Raw genomic sequence first — 24907 nt, 5'->3', positions numbered from 1 at the left:
TCGAATCACTTCTACATTGAAGGGAATTACATGCTGAAAAGTTTGGAACTAGGATGATTCCTGCAGATGCATAACCATATGTATATGATGTCCTACATGTAAGGAGTGATTAAAAACCTGCAGGGTTTTTAATTATTAGTATAAATTTATAATCTATTATGCAATATGTCTGTAATTGGACCAAACTTCAACACACCCTAACTGTTCTCATATCATAGGTGGAATGCTGCCAAGCTTCTCTTCACAAATAAATACAGCAGTTCGAGGTTTGTAGACAGTACAGAGAGATTATTGTCAGGATGGTGGTGAATATAGCCACAACACTTCTCATTGCTTCTGGTGTGACTCTCCTGATTTACTTCATTAAATGGTGGATAAATGTAAAGAAGAAGAACTTGCCACCAGGGCCCACCCCTCTGCCACTTCTGGGGAATATTCTGCAGATTAGTACCACTGAAATGCCACAGTCTCTGGTGAAGGTAAGAATAACTATGTTCTATATTATATTCTAAACAATGCTCTCTTCTTGTATTGTAGGAAGAAATCTCTCATGAGTGTCAAAAAAGTATAACCTACAACCTAAAGTGCTACCTTTTCCAGTCTAAGAGTTGTATTTATCGCAAAACGATGCTAAGAATAAGCAGAGAGCACTCCCATAACCTAAGACCTGTGGAATCTTGAAAAATGATTAACTGGGTGCTAGGCTGCATTTATAGGTTTCTGTTCAATATCCCCCAGGTCAAACCCCTGAATGTCCAATGAGGATGCCACACTTATAACATTAAGTGGTAAATAAGAAGATATGGAAATAAAAGGGAAGGTTGGGGGGATCTATACATCTCTGGTCTCAATTTACTCTAAATAATATACTTTCCTGGGTTTTGGTGTAAATAGGGTCATCTGGAAATAAATTCATGATGTATGAAAGTGCCTGCTGTACACTTCAGGAATTAGTCTGTTATATTGGATATATACTCTATCTTACATGCAAATTAGGGAGGCTTTAATAGAGTCTTGCCCTTGGGAAATGTTGCTATTGGGGTGGCTCAATAGCCTACTGTTGATAATATTTCCCAGATGGATACCACCATAGGTATTTTCACATTATCTCTTCCTTCCCGAAGTGACGTGCTAGACACTCCACCTTATTAGGATGATTTGTCAATGTGTTTTAATCATATGCTCATCATCCATGCGTCCCAACCCTCTATACTGATATGTTGTCTGTCATCACTCATTTCCTTACTGGTGGTTGGAATCTACGACAGGAATTTATTAGACCCTATTTCTGTTTATGTTCACATTGGGTTTGTATGCCCTCAAGAATGTGACATCATTAGATGCTTGTTAATTACCTTTCATAAAATATTTTTTGGGGAAATAAAAATTCTTCAGGCCTTGGTGGTATCTTAATATACACACTTTTCTAGCTATTTGTACCTAAAAGCAATCTTTTTTTACTTGATAAACCCATAATATAAGATAAAATGATAATCCCCTGATAGACAAGATATCCTATTAAAAAGAGATCATTTTCCTTACCTGTCAATACAAGTGAAAACCCAACAATGCATATTAGAAGTCATTCATATTAATATACATTTTTTTAAAACCAGAACTACACTGTATCTGAGCACCACAACTGGAAAATGCTACTTCATTAATTTTTAATATTCAAATCAAACTCTCCCATCATCCATGTTGCCATATTTTAATTTGCTGCAAAATCACTTTGCAAAACACCCCCTAGAATTTCTGGCCATGATCATCTTGAGTAAGGGCATATGCTTTATGTAGCATTTCCTTACTAAAATCCACCTGCCCTTAGATTAGGCATGTAGGCAGGAGGGTGTGCTTAGCTGACAAAAGCCCTTCTCCCCTCCTGAAGACTTCTAGGTTTTGTGACAGCATTTGCTTAGGTCTGGAATCCATGAAGTTTCTGAAGATATGTAAAAAAAGGTTCAAACAAGTATATACAATATACTTTACTAATGCGAGCAGCATAAGGATTAAAAATAGTCAATGTTGATTGAGAGAGTGAAGCTCTACTATAGGCATTGGATAGAGCGTGGAAGGCCAGCTATCAACTGATCTTTAAAGTTCTTAAATGACTACAGTAGCGCCATAACTGGGTAAAGAAAATAATGTTCAGACTTCACCTTCCTCTCCAACCACCCATCATCAGAAGACTCCTCATGGTTGTGAACCTCTCTACATCCAGAACATCAGTCCTCAGAAGAAAGGGGGAATAAATCTGCTCAACATAAAAGCCAAAGTTACATTTATTGAGGCAAATCAATCAATGCACTTCTAAGAATCTTAAAGTAGAACTGTAGGAAAAATGTTTTTTTTTCATCTTGGATAGAGTAAGGGAGGGTTATAACCCCGGTCAGATTTTTTTTTCACCATCTGTATCCCATTGTGGAGATTTCCTTTCACTTCCTGTCCCATAGCCAAACAGGAAGTGAGAGGAAATCCCTGCAAATGAAGGGAATTCCTTAGGGACCCCCAGGTCACCAGAACTAGTGTCCCCATTGGTAGCCTCTATTACTTTTCTGGGAACAACCCAAAATTTGGGATTTTCTTTTACTTTCACTTTTAATAATAATTGCAAACAGGACAAATAGAGAGGGTGAATCTCTCTAACGGGGACACAGACAGAAATAAAAGTAACAAGCATTCTAATCCCTCTGCACTCTAATCAAAACTAAAAAAAATGTTTTGCCTTTAGTTATACTTTAATCATAGCGTGTTTCAATAAACGTAACCTTGGCTTTTATGGTGGTTTTTCCCACTTTCTCTGAGGTCTGAGGTGTTCGTGTCATAGCCGGTCACATATAATTTTTGTTGATTCTTGTTCCTTCAGGGCACATGGACTGGTACTGGTACGTGGTATAGTCAGGAGGCGGTGAATTTATTTTTGGTTGTTATTTTGGTGGTAGGACAACTAGAAAAAAAAACATTTTGTACTATTTTTGGCCAGTTTTCCTTTGATAATAAAACAAAAAATAGGTTATAATCATGAACATTTCACCTGGATACACTAAAGTCAGCCATAGATGGATCAACTCTTGGACGGTTCAGCAGGGACCGGCTAAGAGTCGATCCATCTATTAGGGTAAGCTGTCTAGCGCTCATAACTTCCATACTCTCAACTATCCACTAAAAGCAGAGGACAGTGGCAAGCATTTTAAATACACAGCCAGAGAAGTTCCTACGTTTAAAAATAACCAATAATAGATAATAGAAAGTGTGCACTTTGCAAGAGAGAAACATTCGTTGACTGGATGTTCTTTTTTTTTTTAGTCTTTGGAAATAATACTAATTAAAGTGTTACCAAACCCAGGACCCTGCATTCACTATATCTGGCCTCCCACAGTACACACAACATGGAAGTGCAATTATTTTAGTAAATATAAACTGCTAAATACCTTTTCCCATCAGCAGTATATAGCAGTCTTGTGACGTCTATCAGTGTTCAGCAGAGCACGTTAAAGCTTTTAGGAGTTTTCTTTCTGATCTAGGAAGATGCAGAACCCCTGACCTCTGTCTGGAAAGTGCTGATTGGCCCTGTGCTGATCACATGTACACTCCCAAGAAAAAAAAAACTTTCTAGCAATACACACCAAACTGAGCATTTGCATTAATGTGATGTATGATGAAAAAAACATTTGATGCAGTACTTTTTTTTCAGCATAGAGGGTTGCAATGAGAATCACTGCATCACAATGCCACAATGAATAAGACAGTATTGAAATATCAATCATGAAAAAAAGGCAAACAGTGCAATGAGCTGAGTTTGGCACATCAGCACTGTGTCTCCCAGCACACATCAGTGTTTGTGAAATCGGCGCAGCTCATTGGTGTGAATGAGCCCTAATTTTATTCATTTCTCCCACATAATTGTTTTTACTTTGATTACCTGCAGTATCTGCTTTTGCACAGTCTGGTCTCTTTGATCATGATGGTACAAGATAGTGAGCGCAGCACCCTGCCTGTATGTCCCTTTGATTGGTCCCCCTAAGCAGGGCTGGTGCAAAGATTTGTTTTCTACATGGGTGAAGGTGCATTTTGAACCCCCCCCTTCAACTTTCCTCCCACTACCGCCTTCCCCTCCACAATGACAGGGTGTAATGGGGGGGGGGGGGGGATGCATTCCCTGCTATCCCTCACTGGCAGGTGGGCAAACTAAAACTTCCATACTGCACCCAGAAGGAGAGAGGGCTCTTTGTTAGGGAATGGAAGATAGGGATTTGTCTCCTCTGTACTCCACTGCAGCTGATGGAACTCAGATTGGGACATCATACACTGATGCATTCATGGGAAGGAATCTCATCGAATGGATGTCTTGTTGAGCTCCTGCTACCTTTCCCAGCGACACCTGCTGTGACTGCATTGTGCCCACAGGTGGGACAGTGGATCCCGGTAAACATGGCGAGGGTGGCCCATTGTGGCAGTTGTGGAAGTGATTGGCAGCTTGACAGCCACTTGTATCACTCCCACTTTGAAAGCTGACAGTCGGCTTTACAAAAGTAAACACACTCACAACCAGTATAGTGACCGGGAGTGTATTAAAAACCGATGTCAGCAGCATGGTTAAAATTTTTGATCCCCAGCAAGTAGGTGGGGATTCAGATTTTACCAGCCCCCTCCCCCCCCATCCTGGCGCCCTAAGGTGGCTGTGTATACTCTGGCCCTGTCTGCAGTGGGGATGCAGGAGAAGCTCCGTGTTATCTGCTGACTGGTCTGAGTGAGAGAGAGAGAGACCCTGTTGTCACTACTCCCAATCAGCTGAATGTGGGGCCAAAAATTAGAGCAGCTTGAGACAGAACTGCAGTATTCATGGTTTGCTAGAGCCTTCAGCCAAAAGCCAGTAGGTTCCCAGATATGCATATCACATCATATACATTTATGGGAAAATGCCATACATTAAAAAGATTTTAAATGCACATATTATCTTATGGGAAGATTTTATTGCATAAGCTATAGGTATATATACACTGCTCAAAAAAATGAAAGGAACACTTTTTAATCAGAGTATAGCATCAAGTCAATTAAACTCCTGGGATATTGATCTGGTCAGTTAAGTAGCAGAGGGGGTTGTTAATCAGTTTCAGCTGCTTTGGTGTTAATGATATTAACAACAGGTGCACTAGATGGGCAACAATGAGACGACACCCAAAACAAGAATGGTTTTACAGGTGGAGGCCACTGACATTTTTTCCTACTCATCTTTTTTGACTGGTTTTCACTAGTTTTGCATTTGGCATGAGGCGATACCTGGACCCTACAGAGGTTGCACAGACAATTTAACTCCTCCAAGATGGCACATCAATACGTGTCATTGCCAGAAGGTTTGCTGTGTCTCCCAGCACAGTCTCAAGAGCATGAAGGAGATTCCAGGAGATAGGCAGTTACTCTGCAAGAGCTGGACATGGCTGTAGAAGGTCCTTAACCCATCAGCAGGACTGGTATCTGCTCCTTTATGCAAGGAGGAACAGGATGAGCACTGCCTGAGTGCTACAAAATGACCTCCAGCAGGCCACTGGTGTGAATGTCTCTGACCAAACAATCAGAAACAGGCTTCCTGAGGGTGGGCTGACGGCCTGACATCCTCTAGTGGGCCCTGTGCTCACTGCCTGGCACCATAGAGCTTGATTGGCATTTGCCATTGAACATCAAAATTGGCAGGTCCACCACTGGCGCCCTGTGCTTTTCACAGATGAGAGCAGGTTCACCCTGAGCACATGTGACAGATGTGAAAGGGTCTGGAGAAGCCATGGAGAACGTTATGTTGCCTGTAACATTGTTCAGCATGACCATTTTGATGGTTGGTCAGTGATGGTCTGGGGAGGCATATCCATGGAGGGACACACAGACCTCTTCAGGCTAGACAATGGCACCCTGACTGCCATTAGGTATCAGGATGAACTCCTTGGACCCAGTATCAGACCCTACACTGGTACAGTGGGTCCTGAGCTCCTCCTGGTGCATGACAATGTCTGTCCTCATGTGGCAAGAGTATGCAGGCAGGAGGATGAAAGAATTGATACCACTGAATGGCCCCCACGCTCACCTGACCTAAATCCAATAGAACACCTCTGGGATATCATGTTGAGGACCATCTGCCACCGCCAGGTTGCACCTCAGACTGTCCAGGAGCTCAGTGATGCCCTTGTACAGATCTGGGAGGAAATATTCCAGGACACTATCCGTCATCTCATTAGGAGCATGCCCCAATGTTGTCAGGCATGAACGTGGGGGCCATACAAACTATTGAGTTCAATTTTGAGCTGCTGCAATGCAATTTCAGCAAAATGGACTAGCCTGCTGCATTATTTTTTCACTTTGATTTTTGGGGTGTCTTTGAATTCAGTCCTCTGTAGGTTGATAGTTTTCATTTCCATCAAACAATGGGGCAGCCTTACATTCCTAACACATTACCCAGTCCATATCAGTATAGATATCCAGCATGATATTTTTCGCCATTGAGATCTGATGTGTTTTCAAAGTGTTCCTTTAATTTTTTTGAGTAGTGTATATTGTCGCTATACTGTTGAAGGCTATGGAAAGGTGTGCAGAACAGCCTGACAACCCTCAGGCTAGAAAATCTTCAATGGGAGGCTCAGATCTTCATAAACTTGTACGCTCAGCTCAGCCTTTTCAAACAGTAAAGTAAATATACACAGCTGGTACCAAATTACAAAACAGGCTGCACAAGAGTAAAGGACTAAGATGGACCCTGACATTTCAATGATATGAGTGAGGGCAGGAGGGTGTGTCGCAATGTCTTGCCAGTCTCAGATATCATTACAGTTGTTAGACAGAAGCACATTCTAGAACCAGTACAACTCTGAAAATGCTAATTTCTATCAACAGCTCAGTGAAATGTATGGACCTGTGTATACTGTCTACCTGGCGACCAATCGAGCGGTCATGCTGATTGGCTATGATGCTGTGAAGGAGGCCTTGGTTGATCGCAGTGATGCGTTTAGTGACAGAGGGGATATGGATCTATCAGAATTATTCTTTAAGGACTTTGGTAAGATCCTAAAAATAAAATAATTATGCCAAATTGGTATCATATGTTTTCATTAGGGACTAATTTGTTTAAATGTGCCTTGTTAATATACTTATACCATATAAGCCAACTGCAATCATTTAGAAATAATTTAAAGACTTTTACAACAATAATCATTGTAATTCAAAGGTCAGATTAAAGCTATTAAATGTGCACTTTATTTAAACTTAAACTTAAACATTTAACACGGACGGACCACACATGAGGAACCCAAACTTCCTGTGTTTTTTATCCTGGTTCGTCAGCAGGCTGGCATGCTGTAGTTCAGACCTTGGTTGTTACATGAGATCAACAAACTTTAATTCTGGGAAAGATCTGGTGCTCTACGGCTTGCACCCATCCTGCAGGAATGGAGATCATTACTTCGCCTGTGAAGATGACCACTTCTACATCATCCAGTCAGACTACTACCGTCGAGTTTCAAAAATGAACTCCGCTGAAGGTGCAACTGCTTATCCCCTACACCCCAACTGTCAAGGGGGCAGTCATTATTGTTCGACTTTTGGACACTTCTATATCATTTTTCAGGAGCGAGGGGTCTATCGTAAGACAAAGACAAAGTTTGCAATCATCACCTGTTAAAATCTTTTTTTCTGGTGTGTCAAAATGCTTACATTTTTATTGTAGAAGAAGGGGGTCATAGGATCAGCTATCAAAACACAAATGCTGGTGGCCCAAAAAGACTTAATCTGGCCATTTAGGAAACAAATGTCTCCTGGAAAATGGCAGGCAGAGAATCATCTCCTTGTCTTCGATTATACAGGAACCCATGGGTCGAAGTAATGCAAGCACAGTTCACTAATTTTGAGTAACAAGCAAGAATGATTATTACTGGTCATAGAGTGAGTTTCCATTACAAGCAAGTGATTTGATAAACCTCTTCATTAGGATCGTAGTAAATAGACAATGCTTTTGTTGAGATGTGGCCTCTTAATTCTTCAGGGTTTAGACAGAATCTCGTGATTAGATCCAGACTAAACACATTGGGGTTGATTTACTTAAACTGAAGAGTGCAAAATCTGGTGCAGCTGTGCATGGTAGCCAATCAGCTTCTAACCTCAGCTTATTCAATTTTCTTTGCCAATAAATCCTGGAAGCTGATTGGTTTCTACAGCTTTGGCTGTACTTCTCCTTTAAATCCCATGGATGAATAGTACAGACATGATATTTAAATCAAAACCATTTTCATCACTGACTTGCGAAATATGGAGAAATAAGGGTGGCACCGTATTTATTATGATTTTCCCATTCTGTCTCTTCAGTATGGGGTTCAGCTGACCTCATTATCACCACATAGAGCCATTCACATAAGATCCTGTCTCCAAAAGAACTCACAGTCTAATGTCTGTTAGATTCTATTTCACTCATACACACAGACCAGTTCATGAGGTAGCCAATCAACCCAAAGCATTATATTCTTAATCATGTGACATTTTCATAAAGTATTTCCAAATACAGGAGGTAAATCTTCTTGCCGTGTTTATCGGTGTAGACCCAGAATGGAGAACATGTCACCTTTACTAGGAGGTTTGCACTTAAAGCGTAAGTTCTGCTTTTCAGAAAAAATGAAAACGTGAACTAATATCCTACACCCAAACCCCTCCCAGTCCCCGCTATATTTACCTTCATGGGTGAGTAAGTCAGTGCTCACGCCACCATTGTATCAGTACAGGAATTTTAATTCCCACTATTCTACCCTTTCCTTCTGCAGGATTTACGGGACAGATTAGAATGATTCTGTTTGGTTAGCTCCAGCACAAAGAAACACTTCGATCTGTCCCAAAAGCTCTGCTGATAGAAGAGCATTTGCACCGACAGCTCATCGCACATAGAAGTAAGTACAGCTGACGCCAGGTGGTGGGAAGGGTGTATGATGTTAGTTCACCTTTTCATTTTTTCTTAAAAAATGAACTAATCCTTTAAATTATCAGTATATTTTCATATTCTAGGAGGAAACCCATGCAAAAACTGTGAGAACATATAAGTTCCATGCTTATAGTGTTCCTGGTGGGATTCATGTAACACAGAGGGAATCAATAGGTCATTGCTTAACATGTTTGAATTTTAAGGGGTCTTTAAAAGTAAAACCTTTCAAATTTTTTAGGGGTCATCATGAGCAATGGAGAGAGATGGAAGACGATGCGTCGCTTTTCCCTGACAACACTGAGAAATTTTGGGATGGGGAAGAGGAGTGTGGAGGAAAGAATCCAGGAGGAAGCTCGGTGTCTCAGGGACAGATTTATGAAGATCAAAGGTAGGTAGAGATAATGCTGAAATAGTACAGTGGTGATCCTAAACACACTTTTATATGGAATTACTCAACATTTTAATCTAAACTATTCATTTTTTAACACAGTCTCAACAGGTCCCTACTGCTAAGCTCGTGTGACAATATGATCTGATATGCTGATGACTACCTGGATTATATCTCCTTGCATGTGATGTGTTGTAAAAACGTTGGAGTATTGATGGGGATGTCATACTGGCATCTTTGTAATTTTCTGGCTTCTAGATATTGACAGCTGCCTCTGAAATTTCAGCAGCACTAAGTAGGAACTAATTTATAATGAATGAACTTCAGTTATGCCCCTTTGTGAGGAGTGCAGTGCATCCCCTGATGTACAAAAAAGCAGGGAAATGACTAGACCGGATGGAAAAGTGACCAGGCTGTGTATTCTTAAAACATCTTTTGCAATAAGCACATTCATCCCCTAACTCACAGTTACCTACTTGGAATAGAATTTCACAGAGGCAATTAATATGTCAGCTATTTCTTGAAAACATAGGCAAGCATCATGGAAAGCTATATAAGTTAACAATGTATATTACTAAACCATTTCAAATAATGATTTCTTCTAGACATGGCTATATTTGGTCAACAATGTCACTGGGGATACACCTTAAAATTCCTACCCACCAAACGGATAAATGTTTGGGCGCTCATTCAAATGCCAAAACAGATAAAGTTCAGACTGAACCTTCAGGTCATCCCGTATTTACCCAAGGTCCTCACACATTTTAAATATTTTCCAAGATTCTAGATACTGATATTGGGGACAAAATGCTGATTGGTTCTGCTTGTGTAATAACAGATAAACCAATAAACCCAATACATCTGCTGAGATTGGCTGTCTCCAATGTCATCTGCTCCATTGTATTTGGAGAAAGATTTGATTATGAAGATGAGAAGTTCATGACACTTCTGAAACTTATTCAGGAAGTTGTAACCCTGCTGAACTCCAGATTGGGCCAGGTAAATATATATATATTGTATATAGTGATTGTATGTGTATACACACTACACATATTTTATATATTTATGAGACAATGGTCATCCGATCCTTCTGAGACTATGGTCACCAGGACCAAAGAGGGCTTCTTCAGGACCGTGAAGCAATAGAAGGTCCATTCAATCTAATAAATTAGTAAAAAAGACAAGAAGTTCATGACACTTCTGAAACTTATTCAAGAAGTTGCAAACCTGCTGATTTCTCAATTGGGCCAGGTAAATATATATAATGTATGGTCGTATGTGTATACACACTACACATATTTTATATAGATTCATGAGACAATTACCTTCTAGTCCTTCTGAGACAATGGTCGATAGGACCAATAGAGAGGGTTTCTTCAGAACAGTGAAGCAATAGAAGGTCCATTTAATCTACTGACTTGGTAAAAAAAAGTGTAGAGAAGAGTAAACCTTCTTTGATAGGTCATGTGACAGACCTCTTCTCCTGAGTGTTCTCTATGTCATTATGCAGAGAGCACACCGTATGACACTGCAGGTTAAAAATTACTGTGTGGAGTAGTTACTACAATGTTCTGCAGAGAGCACTATCCACACCCTGTTTTAAATGGAACCCAAAATGGCTTTTTTAAAACAATTAAACATTTGAGGCTCAGCACTGGTTAGACAGCCTTTTCAAAGGATTGCACTAGTGTAACAGAACCGCCCAGTCTGCTCTTGGGTACTTCCGTTAGAATACTGCTTCTCCGTCCGAACACCGACAACAGACACCACAGCAGACCATACAAGACTAGACGACACCAGTCTGTCTGAACATGGAACTATTTATTTGAAACTCAAACTGTCTTTTTACATACTCGGGGCAATCCTCCCTCCCTGCATGATAACACAGGGCAGGGCAATCTACACTTAGCAACAAGAGACACACAGGTATTCAAACTTCACACCAGCAGACAGTCCCATCAGGAGGGAGAGCTGCTGGAGACACCCCCCCCACCAAACTAATACACATAAACACATACATCCCATAATAGTTTGCTCCCAAGCAAGGCAAACAATAGAACAATGGGATGCAACTACATGGAATTAAACAATCAACAACCCCCCACCCCACCTATACATGTCTACACAATATTAGAACAGATCACCCTGTACCCCTAACAGGCACAGGGTGACTTACACATAATAGGGGTATGGGGAGCTGAGACAGGGGTCTTCCCACCTCTCCAAAGTGTGCTGGGTTCCATGGGCCCCCCTCCCAAAGTGACTCCCGTCACAACTAGGTTAGCAATTGACAGGAAAACTGAATATGTTTTGGTAAAGTTTAGTATGGTAAAAATGTATTCAACATATGTATTTACTATATGTATGATATGTATTTACCATATGTATCAGATGTATTGCTCATTGTTTAACACCTCAAATTAAAAATTTGTTTCAGCTTCTTAATCTGTTCCCAGCCTTATTGACCCGTGTACCTGGCCCCCATCGGAAAATTTTTACAAACTTTGAAAAGCTTAAAGAGTTTATGATAGAAATGGTGGAAGCTCATAAGGAGACATTGGATGAGAACTGCCCACGTGACTTTATAGATTGCTTTCTCATGAAAATGAAAGAGGTAGGTTTGATTTTTCATTTTTGGTCTAGAATCTAACCTTATTTCTAATGCAAGGAATGCTTTAAAGGAATATTTCAGCTTTTACTGCATGGCTGAAAGAAGAAGTACAAAAGTGCCAGTTGATACTATATTGTATTGTATACACACAATGGCTCTGCTGTACATTCTAGGGACGTTAGCTGCTTTAACCACTCGCCTTCAGGGCACTTATACCCCCTTCCCGTCCAGGCCAATTTTCAGCTTTCAGCGCTGTCGCACTTTGAATGACAATTGCGCAATCATGCAACACTGTATCCTTATGAAATTTTTATCATTTTTTTTAGACACATAGAGCTTTATTTTGGTAGTATTTATTCACCTCTGAGTTTTTTTTTATTTTTTGCTAAACAAACCAAAAACAACTGAAAACTTTGAAAAAAAAAATTTTTTTCTTAATTTTTGTTTTAAGATTTTGAAAATCAGTGATTTTTCTCCTTCAATAATGTGTGCTAATGAGGCTTCAGTGATGGGCACTGATAGGCTGCACTGATGGGCACTGATAAGTGGCACTGATGGACACTGATGAGGAGGCACTAGTAGGTGGCACTGATGGGCACTGATGGGCACTGAAAGGCAGCACTCATATATGGCACTGATAGGTGGCACTGATATGCAGCACTGACTGGCACTGATATACAGCACTGATTTGGCACTGTTAGGTGTCACTGATTGGCGGCACTGATAGGTGTAGCAAACTAGCTCATCAGAGCTGGAAGCAGAGTTTCCCTTTTTTCTATTTCTCAGCCCTCATTCCCTACCCCCCTCCCTTCCTGAGAGGCAAACGTTATCTCCTGACAGATGGTGTGGGTCAACCAGGTTAAGACAACCTGAGTCCAGGTGCCAGGCAGTCTGGGGAACATGTAACCTTTCTCACCTATGTTCTGATAAGGCCAGCATTTCTCAGAGAATTGGGAAGCACTGACCCCAAAACTGTGTAGGCCTACACATCATAAAACTGACCAGCAGTTAATTGAACATTCCTCAGGTCAACTGTGTGTTTCATATCATGGGGTATGAAGCTGTTAGTTTTAACTGAGAGTCCACTGACATTCTGCCCAACATATCGTATTGGGCAGACTCCAGGCCACCCCATCTGCTTACAAACCAAGATATATTGGCAAATAACTTAATTCTTTAATTTCCTCCCTATTATCTCTGCTGTATCTTTATATACATTTATATATATATATATATATATTTTTTTTTTTGTGACATCTCTTTGTAAATATTTTATTGCACCTGTTTGACTCTTTTAGCAATAAATCTTTCTTTCGGAAAGTGTTAAACTGTTTTTAAGCACTTACTTGCAGTTCACGAATCCCTGCCTTTGAAGAGACGCTACTGTTTGTTATATCTCTGTATAGCAGGTCCATGGGCCGTGCTATATAGATCAATATTTCAATCATTATAGTGTATATTTGATAACGGGAGTTTCCCAGTCTCCGACAAAAGTGGTGGTGGCAGTAGAAGGTTAGTTGCGTAATTAACCCGACCCAGTAACAAGCGCAGTCAGGCTGCAGGCATGATTGTAGTCCATTAGCTGGGCAATCGCTGTGCTGGGTGCAGCTGAGAGTGGCCTTGTTACGTGCGTCACACCGCGGTTTTAGATCGGCCGGTCCTTCGGTCACGAGTTTGGTGAGAAGGTCTGGGGTCTGACGCCGTGGGCGTGACGTATTACTGTTAGTCGCGGTCGTGCGATTGTCGCATGTTGCTGGCGGCGACCGTGGATCCGTGACATATTGTTGGCATCGTACATGGGATAATTGCATTAAGAGCTTCAGTGAAGTGTTAAAAATTGGCTCTGCACTGAAGGATTGTACCCTTTGTGGAAACAGTCCTTAGAAACAAGTGGTGCATATTTTATTTTATATATATATGTGTATAGAGAGACACATAGCAACAGCTATTTCCTTTTCCTACTTTTCTCTTCCATCTTTGCTTGCAATCATGCCTGGTGAAGCAGATTACGAGAAAATGAGCAAAGGTGATTTGAAAGCTCAATGTGCCTCACGAGGATTGGACGTCGGTCGCAAAACTCGTGAAGATTTGATTAGTGATCTAGTGGAGTATGATATCTGAGCAAATCAGAACTCGGGGGAACTTGAACATGGAGGGGTTCCCGTTACCCACATTGCCAGTGGCTCAGAGACAGCCTCACAGGATGGGCATACAAAGACTGACACTGGAAGATCACCAAATGTGAGCGTCACACCACCGCCTGAGCGCGCTAGCACTGTGGTGCCTGTAACCAGCCGAGACTCTTCTCAAATGCAGGAAGCCCTGAAACGTGTTATTGAGATGGATCCTATGGCATACTTGCAGTTCCTTGAACGCCAAGCAGCGGCTGAGAGAGAGGAGCGCCAAGCAGCGGCTGACAGAGAAGCTGCGGAACGACAAGCAGCGGCTGACAGAGAAACTGCGGAATGCCAAGCAGCAGCTGACAGAGAGGAATGCCAAGCTGAGAGAGAGGCGGTGCAGAGGGAAGCTGATCGTCGGCACGAGATGGAGATGGCAAGGCTCCAGCAGCGACCGGGTCAGAACCTCGGGTCCCTAGATCACAGGGACGCCACTCTTTCCGTGGGCGCAGCCAAGTTTCCCACGATGGAAAAGGACAGCGACATTGACACCTACTTACTTTCCTTTGAAAAAACATGCCGTCAGTACCATGTGCCCCAAGCTCAATGGGTTCGGTACCTGACACCAGGGCTACGAGGCAAGGCCCTGGACGCGTTTGTTGAATTGCCAGAGGGGCAAGATGATGACTATGAACTTTTTAAAGATGCCATTATCCGGAAGTACCAGGTGACCCGGAAGTGTACCGAAAGCGGTTCAGATCCATGCAGAAGGGACCTGGGGACTCTTACACGAATGTGGCAAGTCGTTAATGCACTCCATTCCGACAGTGGACTAAGGGACTGAAAGCTAATTCTTATGAATCTTTGGAGGATCTCATGATCCGAGATCAACTCCTGCACATTTGTCCAGCAGACGTCAGACAGTTCGTCTTGGAGAGGGAGCCAGCATCTACTACAGCTGCAGCAGACCTGGCAGATACCTTCGTCCACACGCGAGTGCCTGACCCTCGCAAGGCTCCTCCAAACAGCTGGAAAGGGGGGAAATTGTCCCTAGCAACCTCTCCTACTTCGGTGAGTCAAGCTTCACCTCCGCCTAACCCTGCAGCGCTTGGAGTCAAGCCATTCCCGCCTGACACCCGCAGATGTTTCACTTGTGGGAAAGCCGGACATCTCAGGACGCAGTGTCCTGAGCAGAAGCAGATGACATCATCTGACCAGCTGGCCAGCAACTCTTCTTCTGTGCTATTCGTTCGCAGGAAGATGCGGGTAACCCCCCGCCAACTTGCAGCCCATTACCGTGGGCAACCAGTCTGCAACTGGTTTCCGGGACACCGGGGCAGAAGTCACCTTGATCTGGCCAGAGCTGTTTCAGACACAGAACCTCATCCCAGGAAAGTTTCTTACCCTCACAGGAGTTGGGGGGACCCGTTCACGCATACCCTGTGTGAAGGTATTCCTAGATTGGGGTGCGGGGAGGGGGATGAGGGAGGTGGGGGTCTCAGATGAACTGCCCACACCTGTTTTGTTGGGTGCTGACCTAGGCCCCCTGGAACTCTCTGGACAAGCCAAGGTACTGTGGACAGATAATGGGGTAATGTCTGGGCCACCGGTGGATGGACAGAGGGAGGGGGCTGGGAATGGTGTGGATCTACAGGATTCTTCATTAGCTGGAGAACAAGAAGAAATCCCCTTGCCTGGGGAGGTATTGAACTCATGTGTCATTGATATTATGAACGTGACTGTTGATGATCGTTGTGGTGACACTGAGGGTGATATTACTAATGTCAGTAACATTGATAGTAAAGTCAGTAATGTCATTAATAATGTCAGTAACATTGATAGTAAAGTCAGTAATGTCATTAATAATGTCAGTAACATTGATAGTAATGTCATTGATAATGTTTGTATTGTTGACGGCAATGTTGGTAATGCTAACAATGAGTATGAGATTTGTGATGAAACAAAGGATGCATTTTCAGTGTTGGGGGCTGAGGTACAATCTCTGGGGGCTGAGCAAAGGGATGGTCTGGATAGGCCTGTCCTGTGCCCAGGCTCAAAAGATTGTGCCTTGATAAGTGCCCAGCCGCTGTCCTTGCATAGGACTAGGCAGCTGGCTGGGACTTGTAGTTCCACGCCTCAGGCAGCACTGAAAAGCGATTCCCAAAGAAACTTCAGAAGTCCGCTAGCTGTGAGTTGCCCTGCTAAGGAAGGCACACCATCGCTGGTTGGGACTTGTAGTTCCACACTTTAGGCAGCCCCGAAAAGTGAGTCCCAAAGGACCTTCAGAGGTAAGCTGGCTGGGACTAGTAGTTCCACACTTCAGGCAGCCCTGAAAAGTGAGTCCCAAAGGACCTTCAAAGGTAAGCTGGCTGAGACTTGTAGTTCCACGCCTCAGGCAGTACTAAAAAGTGATTCCCAAAGGAACTTCAGAAGTCCGCTAGCTGTGAGCTGCCCTGCTAAGGAAGGCACACCACCGCTGGCTGGGACTTGTAGTTCCACACTTCAGGCAGCTCTGAAAAGCGAGTCCCAAAGGACCTTCAGAGGTAAGCTGGCTGGGACTGGTAGTTCCACACTTCAGGCAGCCCTAAAAAGTGAGTCCCAAAGGACCTTCAAAGGTAAGCTGGCTGGGACTTGTAGTTCCACACTTCAGGCAGCCCTGAAAAGTGGGTCCCAAAGGACCTTCAGAGGTAAGCTAACTGAGATTTGTAGTCCCACAGGGAAGGCAGCTCTGGAAAGTCATTCATATGGAGATTTCAGCTTGTGTCCATGGCTGAGCCCCCCTGCGGGGTTGGGCAAACAAAAGCCTGACAGGAAGAATGGCCTCCCCCCAGGGGCGTGGAAGCCTGAAAGCCTGTCAGTAAATCTTATTTGGCAAGGTGTGTTCACAGGCAGACAGACAGATGTCATAGGCAGCGGCAGCATGCCTGGATTACGAGTGGAAGGAGGGTTGATGCTTGGGTTACAGAGAGAGAGCCACAGGGCCCAGACCCAATCACCCTTCCTTGGCGCTTGGGTTCCGGAGCTGCTGGCCAGGCCTCTGATAGATGGTGTCTGGATTCAGAAGGTGCCGGCTGACTGGGCCATAGAGACAAAGGGAATGGCACAGTCAGGAATACAGGGGTCAGCTAGAGTCTGGGATTCCCTGGTGGTCACGGTCCTCAAGCAGGATACGATGACCAGGCTTTCTGGGAACCTTGGAAAACTGAATGCCAGTCCTGTGATTGTGGTCCTCCCCATGCCTAGGAGCCATGAGGTAATGGAGCATCCGGAAGGTGCCTACTGTTTTGCCATCATGGACCTGAGCAAGGAGCATGGGCCACCATTTCTAACCCAGCAAGCTCCAGACAAGCCAGCCTTCACTACCCCATGTGGCTTGCCTGAGTCCACAGGAAAGCTAGTTGGGGTTGAGAATGCACCGACCGCCTCTCCAGCGGTCAGGAATGGCCCGCAATGCGCAGTGGACCTGGGTGCAGTTGTCCAGTGTCTGGGAAGAGCCACTTGGGCCCCTGTCACTAGTCTGGAACCCGTGCCCAGTCTGACAGTCGAGATGGGTAACTGTCAGAGGGGCATGTCAGTGGTTCAGTTTAGGAACCCATCAGTAAGAAGAGACCCCCAGAGGTCTGGGCATGGGAGACTGAGGCAGTTGAGGCCTGGTATGCTCCCCAGGCCAAAAAACAGGTTACATCAGTGGCGGGTACAGCTGGCTACGGTAAGACGCCTGGATGCAATTATCATGGCTCAGCTGGACCTGTGGCTGACCTAGCAGACAGGAAACTGGAGGAACTTGTGTCCTGGATGCTAGCAGGTAACAAGCACTGTCCATCTTGGATGAAGGTACCTGTGGACACCACTGGGAGGCGAGGCCCAGAATTCGCCTATCCGGTTCCGGTGCCCACGGGCGCTACTACCTTCAGGCCAGATGTAGTCCTAAGCCTGAGAAAGAAGGTAGGAGAGGGAAATCTCCTTCTCTACCTCGACAAGAAGCTACATATTAATATGTTAGCAAATTACACCCCTAAGCCAAAGTGTTTTGGGAACAGGTGGGCACCCCGGCAGTTGCCACGGGATTCGGAAAGCCACAGCCGACTGGTACCCACCTGTGACCACTTGGTTGGCCCAGCAGTGTTGCTGGGGAGAACGGCTTCCTATTCCAATGGAATTCGGTTCTCCCGCAGTACAGCGATACCAGGACGACCCAAGAGGAACCTCTAGATAGAGGTCGGTTGCGTCAGGAGGGAACTTGTAGCTCCCTCCCTGGCAACCACTTGAGGGGGGAGGTGTAGCAAACTAGCTCATCAGAGCTGGAAGCGGAGTTCCCCTTTTTTCTATTCCTCAGCCTCATTCCCTACCCCCCTCCCTTCCTGAGAGGCAAACGTTATCTCCTGACAGATGGTGTGGGTCAACCAGGTTAAGACAACCTGAGTCCAGGTGCCAGGCAGTCTGGGGAACATGTAACCTTTCTCACCTATGTTCTGATAAGGCCAGCATTTCTCAGAGAATTGGGAAGCACTAACCCCAAAACTGTGTACGCCTACACATCATAAAACTGACCAGCAGTTAATTAAACATTCCTCAGGTCAACTGTGTGTTTCATATCATGGGGTATGAAGCTGTTAGTTTTAACTGAGAGTCCACTGACATTCTGCCCAACATATCGTATTGGGCAGACTCCAGGCCCCCCCCCCCCGCAGAGGGATTTTAAAAAAGGGACAGGCTGCAAGCCTAAGGGTAGAGTGTAACACATCTCCTTAAGTGTAACATCGTAACAGAGGAGATCAAAGAACCTTCCTGCTCTGCACTTGGATCTGCTTACAAACCAAGATATATTGGCAAGTAACTTAACTCTTTAATGTCCTCCCCATTATCTCTGCTGTATCTTTATATACATTTATATATATATATATATATTTTTGTGACATCTCTTTGTAAATATTTTATTGCACCTGTTTGACTCTTTTAGTAATAAATCTTTCTTTCTGAAAGTGTTAAACTGTTTTTAAGCGCTTACTTGCAGTTCACGAATCCCTGCCTTTGAGGAGACGCTACTGTTTGTTATATCTCTGTATAGCAGCTCCATGGGCCGTGCTATATAGATCAATATTTCAATCATTATAATGTATATTTGATAACAGGAGTTTGTCAGTCTCCGACAAAAGTGGTGGTGGCAGTAGAGGGTTAGTTGCGTAATTAACCCGACCCAGTAACAAGCGCATTCAGGCTGCAGGCACCGATTGTCGCATGTTGGTGGCGGCGACCGTGGATCCGTGACAATAGGCAGCACTGATGCGCACTGATAGGTGGCACTAACTGGCACTCATAGGTGGCACTGACTGGCACTGATAGGTGGCACTGACTGGTATTGATAGGTAGCACTGACTGGCACTGATAGGTGACACTGAACGGTAGCTCAGATGGGCACTGATATGTGGCATTGATGTGCACTGGTAGGCACTGATATGTGGCATTGGTGTGGCACTAATGGGCACTTACAGGTGGCACTGCTGGGGCTACATTGATCATCGGGGTACCCTAATCATCAGTGCCCTGATAATCAGTGTACACGTCCCCTCTGAGGAATGCTGATTACCATCTCTCCTCTCCTCTCGAGCTGTCAGCGTGACAGCTAGTGAGGAGAGAAATGCCGATAACCGACATCTCCCTATTTACATGTCATCAGCTGTGATTGGACACAGCTGATCACATGACCAAGCCGACATCTTTGGCTCTTTCCATTGATTGGTGATTTGCTGTGTCTGAGGGACACAGCACACCACCGATCGCTGCGCTGCATGCTCCCGGAGTCGCGCATGCGTGGTTAGAGTGGGAGGTTGTCATATGACGTCGTTCCAGAACAAGAGAACTGCTTTGCGCCCATCATTACCTTATATGGCGGGCGGGAGGCGATAAAAGGTACTCCTGGCTAGTGCACTGATTGATTATTATTGTGTGATTGCTATAGTAAAATGTTCATGGTTAGTCCAATGCCGCTGCCTAATGGCAGCTATTTAAACTACTGGGAAGGGTTGAAAAGCCCAAGGAGGTTCTTTCAACTCTATAGTTCAACAGAAAAATAAAGCAAAAACCAGCATGGGCCAGGGTAGGAGCCTGATTTAGGACTAATGAGGACTTACTTGGATTGAGGTAGTCTTATGTCTCATTTGTTTGAAAATGTTTTTCAGGAAAAGAACAACCCAAAAACAGAATTTCACAGGGATAATTTACTAGGAACAGTGAATGACCTGTTCTTTGCTGCAACTGAGACTACAAGTATAACACTTCGATATGCCTTCTTGATACTACTTAAATACCCCGAGATACAAGGTATTGCCATCTTTTCCTACCAGAACAATAAGGGTCATTGTCCTTTCTAAACTGAAAAATGTAACTTTGGGATCATAAAGGGAGTCTGCTAAGTGTTGACAGGCTACCAATCTGCTAAGTGTTGCCAGGCTTTTGCTTGCTTCAAATGGTTTTGCTTTTCTATGGGAATGCAAAACCCACTTGTAGCAAGTCAAATGCAGATCAGAAGGAGGTCAGCTGCAGGTCAAATGCATCTTTCAATGAATTCTGATGTCATTGGCACAAGCCCAATGCAAGAATTAAAAAAACAAACATACATACTCACTTCCTTCTGCAGGATTGGTGTGATGCTGCAAGCTGTCCCGCAGCAGCTCTAAGCTCAAGAGTGATCATGTGACTGCTGATCGCTCAGTTTCGGGTCTGCTCTGAGCAGAGAGCAGTGACTGTGAATCACTGCTCTCTGCTCTGCCCCTGCAGTGCTCACTGGAGTGCTGGGCTGTGAATGGGGCGGGAAGGACTGGTTAAGACTCTCAGTGGTGTTCTGAGATGCTGAGCCAACTGCCTGTAAGGCATCTAGATGGATCCCAATATTACTGTCGGGATCAGTCCAGAGTCTGGAGCGGCTCTGTGACATCAGCTGACAGCTGACTTTAGCCTGCTGCTGGGTGATTCTGGTTCACAGGAAAGAACAAATAAATGTACCCCTGTGACCCACATGAGAATTAAGGGCAAAAGATCTTTGGCCATACCTCTCTTTTAATTCATTTTTTCATCTACACATTGCTTGACTGTACTAGCCCACATCATTTCCTGTAATCTGGTGATGCCTTTTGCATCTTACACACATAAAACCTAATGTGCGAAAAATCCTAATGTTAATAAACTTTTTTACAGCAACCAATCAGATTAAAACTGTTCTGAAATTTGAAATGTGGTGGTACGGGGGGCCCCACCAAGGAGGTTGTCTGATGTCTTTATTCCATAATTCCAGACACTGCCAGGTGTTACAGAAAGAAGTTGGGGGGGGGATCCCATTAAAATTTTGCTATGAAGCCCCATGAATTCAAGTTATGCCCCTGATTATTGTTGTGATGCTAGAAGCAGAGAGAGGAAGTTACTTGGCAGAGGCCTCTCTATGGAGCTGTGTTTAGCAAAGTACCGTATTACTTGGAAGTCAGATTAGAGTAAACTGAGGGGACATTCGGGCTTTAGCACAGTTGCTCTACTTACTGGATAGCGTTTGTAGCCCACTGAATGCTTTCAGGTTTACTAGGAACTGCCCTTTTATTAGAAAGTCAGTCATTATTTTTCAACAAATGCATGGTTGCAATTAATTTCACCTTTCTGAGATCATTAATTCATTAGTGGTCTTTGCTTAATTTTTCTTTGTTTGGCAAAACACAAATTAATTCCAATGTATGAATATGACTGATCTTGCATATATGTATGTGTTTAGCTTTCACAACATATAATATTATTTCATGCTCCTCTCTTTCCATGTGTTCCAGAGAGGATTCATAAAGAGATTGACAATGTGATAGGCAGTGATCGCTGTCCATCAGCGGAGGACAGAAGTAAGATGCCATATACAGATGCCGTCATTCATGAAATCCAGAGATTTGCTGATATTAAACCAGCAGGACTACTGCATGCAGCCAGCAAGGACACCAACTTTAGAGGATATCACATTCCAAAGGTGCTCTTCTTGGAGTTCCAAGATAGCCTGAGATGTTTATGTATTTTATCTACATCTATCATTATCTATCTATCTATCTATCTATCTATCTATCTATCTATCTATCTATCTATCTATCATATGATTTGATCAAAACAAGTGTGGTAAAAGAAAGGTAGGTATTCACAATGCCAGGGCAGGAGGTATAACATTTTCCTACCTTCACATGAGTCATTCTTGTACCAGCACTAACTATAGTGCACAGTGTATTTTGGTAATTTCCTTTGTTCCATACCAGAGTGAAGGATCAGCTGTTCTTACAGCAAGACTTTTCAAAAAATTGAAAAACCTCCCTTTGCAATAATAAGTGCCTCTCTGCACCAGAGGCACTTGTTATTGCTTTCTCGCTGTTAAAGAATGAAAGTGATTGTAAGTGCTGTTTTTTTTAAATACAAAGCTATGTGTAATAGAATTGCATAGAGCAGCACCTCCTCCTCTTCTTGGGTCCCATGCCAGCACTCTTGGATCCTCCTATTCTTGGCATACCACCTTAGGAAGCCACTTCCTATGGTGGCACACCTGCGGGCTTGCTCCCGACCAGCATTGCCTGCGTCCATAGACACAGACATTGCAGCTCAATCCTGCCCCCCACTCCCTTGTCACAGATGTTAATGCATTATATTATGAGGGGGGGGGGGAAACCAACACTAATGTCATACATCTGAGAGGATATGTTTTGTAGTTCTTGTAAGATGTCAGTGTTCACCCTGGTTTTGCTCTTGAGGAATCCTGTATTTGCCCTTATGTAACAGCCCTGCCCTTGGGTTGCTAAGGAGCCTTTTTTTTCTATCGCTCTAGCTGAGCAAGGGATATATAAGCAGGTTGTGGGAGGAGCCAAGAGATAACAGCGGGTGGAGTCCAGAAGGAATGAAACTGCTATTTCCACCAAAGATATGATATATACGCCATGAGTAAACTGTGATGGCTGTAACTCTCCTGGTGCTAGGGAACAGGCTGGTTGTAAAAGAAATGTCAAACTAAGCAGTTTCTGCACCGCTGAGACATTATGCAATATGCTTTACTGGCCTTGTGCAACAAAGTGTATTCTGGACTCTTGAACAAGCCTAGGACTGATGTAACATGGAACCTGAATGTTTATGAAGAGCTGTCCGGGCTTAGTTGGAGCCTCAACTCTTACTGGCCCTGCAAAGCTATACCATGGGCTGCACTCTGCATTCCTTCTAGGCATTACAATTCTTCATTTTTAATACTTTAGTACTTTTTGTAATGCTTTAATACTACCTTCTTTTTTCCTGCATCTGTTTCCAGTTAACCAATTCAATTCTTTTATTTTAGGGAACGTTAGTGTTTCCAATCCTAACTTCAGTCTTGAAGGACCCCAAACAGTTCAAAAACCCTGACAAATTTGACCCTGGACATTTCCTTAATGAGAATGGCACCTTTAAGAAGAGTGATGCCTTTATGCCATTTTCAGCAGGTATCATCTTGTAGTTAATCTGTCTATTTAAATACAAGTATTGGTAAGCATTTTTGGATAGACCGTGGGCTCTTAATTTGAATTATGGTTGTGTTCTGGAACATAGGCTCAATTTACAAAGCTAACATGTCAGAATAAGAACCTTTATTTTCAGAAAGTGACAGTTGTGTTTTCTTTCTTTTTTCCCAGGAAAACGTATGTGTATGGGGGAGGGTTTGGCTCGCATGGAACTCTTCCTCTTTTTTGCAACCATTCTGCAAAGATTTACTCTGAAACCCACTGTGAACAGAAAGGACATAGAAATTACACCAGAGCCCAAAAGCAATGCTTCCAGACCTCGTGATTATGAGATGTTGGCTGTGCCTCGCTGAGGGACCATTGTATACTCTGGTGTTATTGAATATTTTGTTCATGTTTTTAAGAGTACCAATCACTTTAAAATTTGTAAATAGTAATGCCAAATCTTGTAGTCTTTCATTATTCTCTCAATAATGTTTTTTGCACTACCCCTTAGTAGTCGCTAAGTTATTTTCGGGCTCCCTGTCGCACTTGACCCCATTCTGAAAGCCCAGCCCCTGCTGACACCACAGTACACTTCTGGCCAAAGGAAACTCTCTCAATATTACCAGGAAATACACTCACACACAGGTTAGAGTGATCTGGTATTTTGTTTATATTAGAGTTGAATATGTGTACAGTAAACCAGCACAAAATTATAGATGTGCATATAATAACAATTATCCATCTTAGCAACGTTAAGCAAAAGTCAACACATACAACAAAAATCTTATTCAGTTCTGGACGTCCTGTAATTCAGAATTTAAGCAAAGGCCTCAACTCTGACATGTTTCTGTCCCCAGTGAGCAAAGGAAAACTATTAAAGAGTAAGCCTAGCTCACTTTGGGCCCTCAGAGGCTGATGACAAGGTTCAAGTCTGAGGTAAGGAAAGAACTCTTTAATTAGGAAGGCTAATGTCCCTTTAACTTCAGTGGAAGATCTTCTGCACACTCGCTGGGGCCCAGTTAGTGCACTACAAGAATTCAGATCTTCTTGCAATAGGTAGAAGTCCTTCAAAAAGATGTATGCAAGCAAAGGCACTACCCCTTACAGCGGTATTTAACGTGGGCAGTACCCCTTTATTACACAAGATGAGATGCAAGTTTTAAGCATGAGGTTTAAGGGGTGGGCAGAAGCACTTATTGGTAAGGGTTCATTCCTATCTAGGCTGCAGTAGCAATTGGCAACAATGACAAGTGTCCCTTGATGAATGTAAGCCAATTGTGGAGGAAGCAGTGGTGTGGCTTGGTCTGCAGAGGGTGGACACTGCAGTAGGCTCTGATGACTGGATTATGCTGGATATGTGTTTGCTAA

General features: G+C 43.4%; 1 protein-coding gene across 1 annotated transcript; it reads left to right on the top strand.

The window, feature by feature from the left end:
- Positions 1-262: 262 nt before the first annotated feature.
- On the top strand, positions 263-23991 carry LOC149445114 (cytochrome P450 2H2-like). The gene is made up of 9 exons (XM_089654154.1): positions 263-479; positions 6880-7042; positions 9186-9335; positions 10174-10334; positions 11773-11949; positions 20243-20384; positions 21872-22059; positions 23395-23536; positions 23726-23991. Exons 1-9 carry the CDS (start codon positions 300-302, stop codon positions 23905-23907), a joined length of 1485 nt encoding a protein of 494 aa, XP_089510280.1. The 5' UTR covers positions 263-299; the 3' UTR covers positions 23908-23991.
- The last annotated feature ends 916 nt before the right edge of the window (positions 23992-24907 follow it).

This window comes from Staurois parvus, unplaced genomic scaffold, assembly GCF_062004578.1.
Source record: "Staurois parvus isolate SC_StPar_1 unplaced genomic scaffold, SC_StPar_1.0 ptg000746l, whole genome shotgun sequence".
NCBI lineage: Eukaryota > Metazoa > Chordata > Amphibia > Anura > Ranidae > Staurois > Staurois parvus.
The sequence above is the reverse complement of the archived record's forward strand: the minus strand, read 5'-3'. Positions and strand labels throughout refer to the sequence as shown.

Excerpts from the sequence above, each read along its gene's own strand:
- LOC149445114 (XM_089654154.1), top strand. The coding sequence starts at position 300 with ATGGTGGTGAATATAGCCACAACACTTCTCATTGCTTCTGGTGTGACT. Across the intron at positions 480-6,879 it reads TGCCACAGTCTCTGGTGAAG|CTCAGTGAAATGTATGGACC; the intron begins GTAAGAATAACT and ends TTCTATCAACAG. Across the intron at positions 9,336-10,173 it reads CAGATTTATGAAGATCAAAG|ATAAACCAATAAACCCAATA; the intron begins GTAGGTAGAGAT and ends GTGTAATAACAG.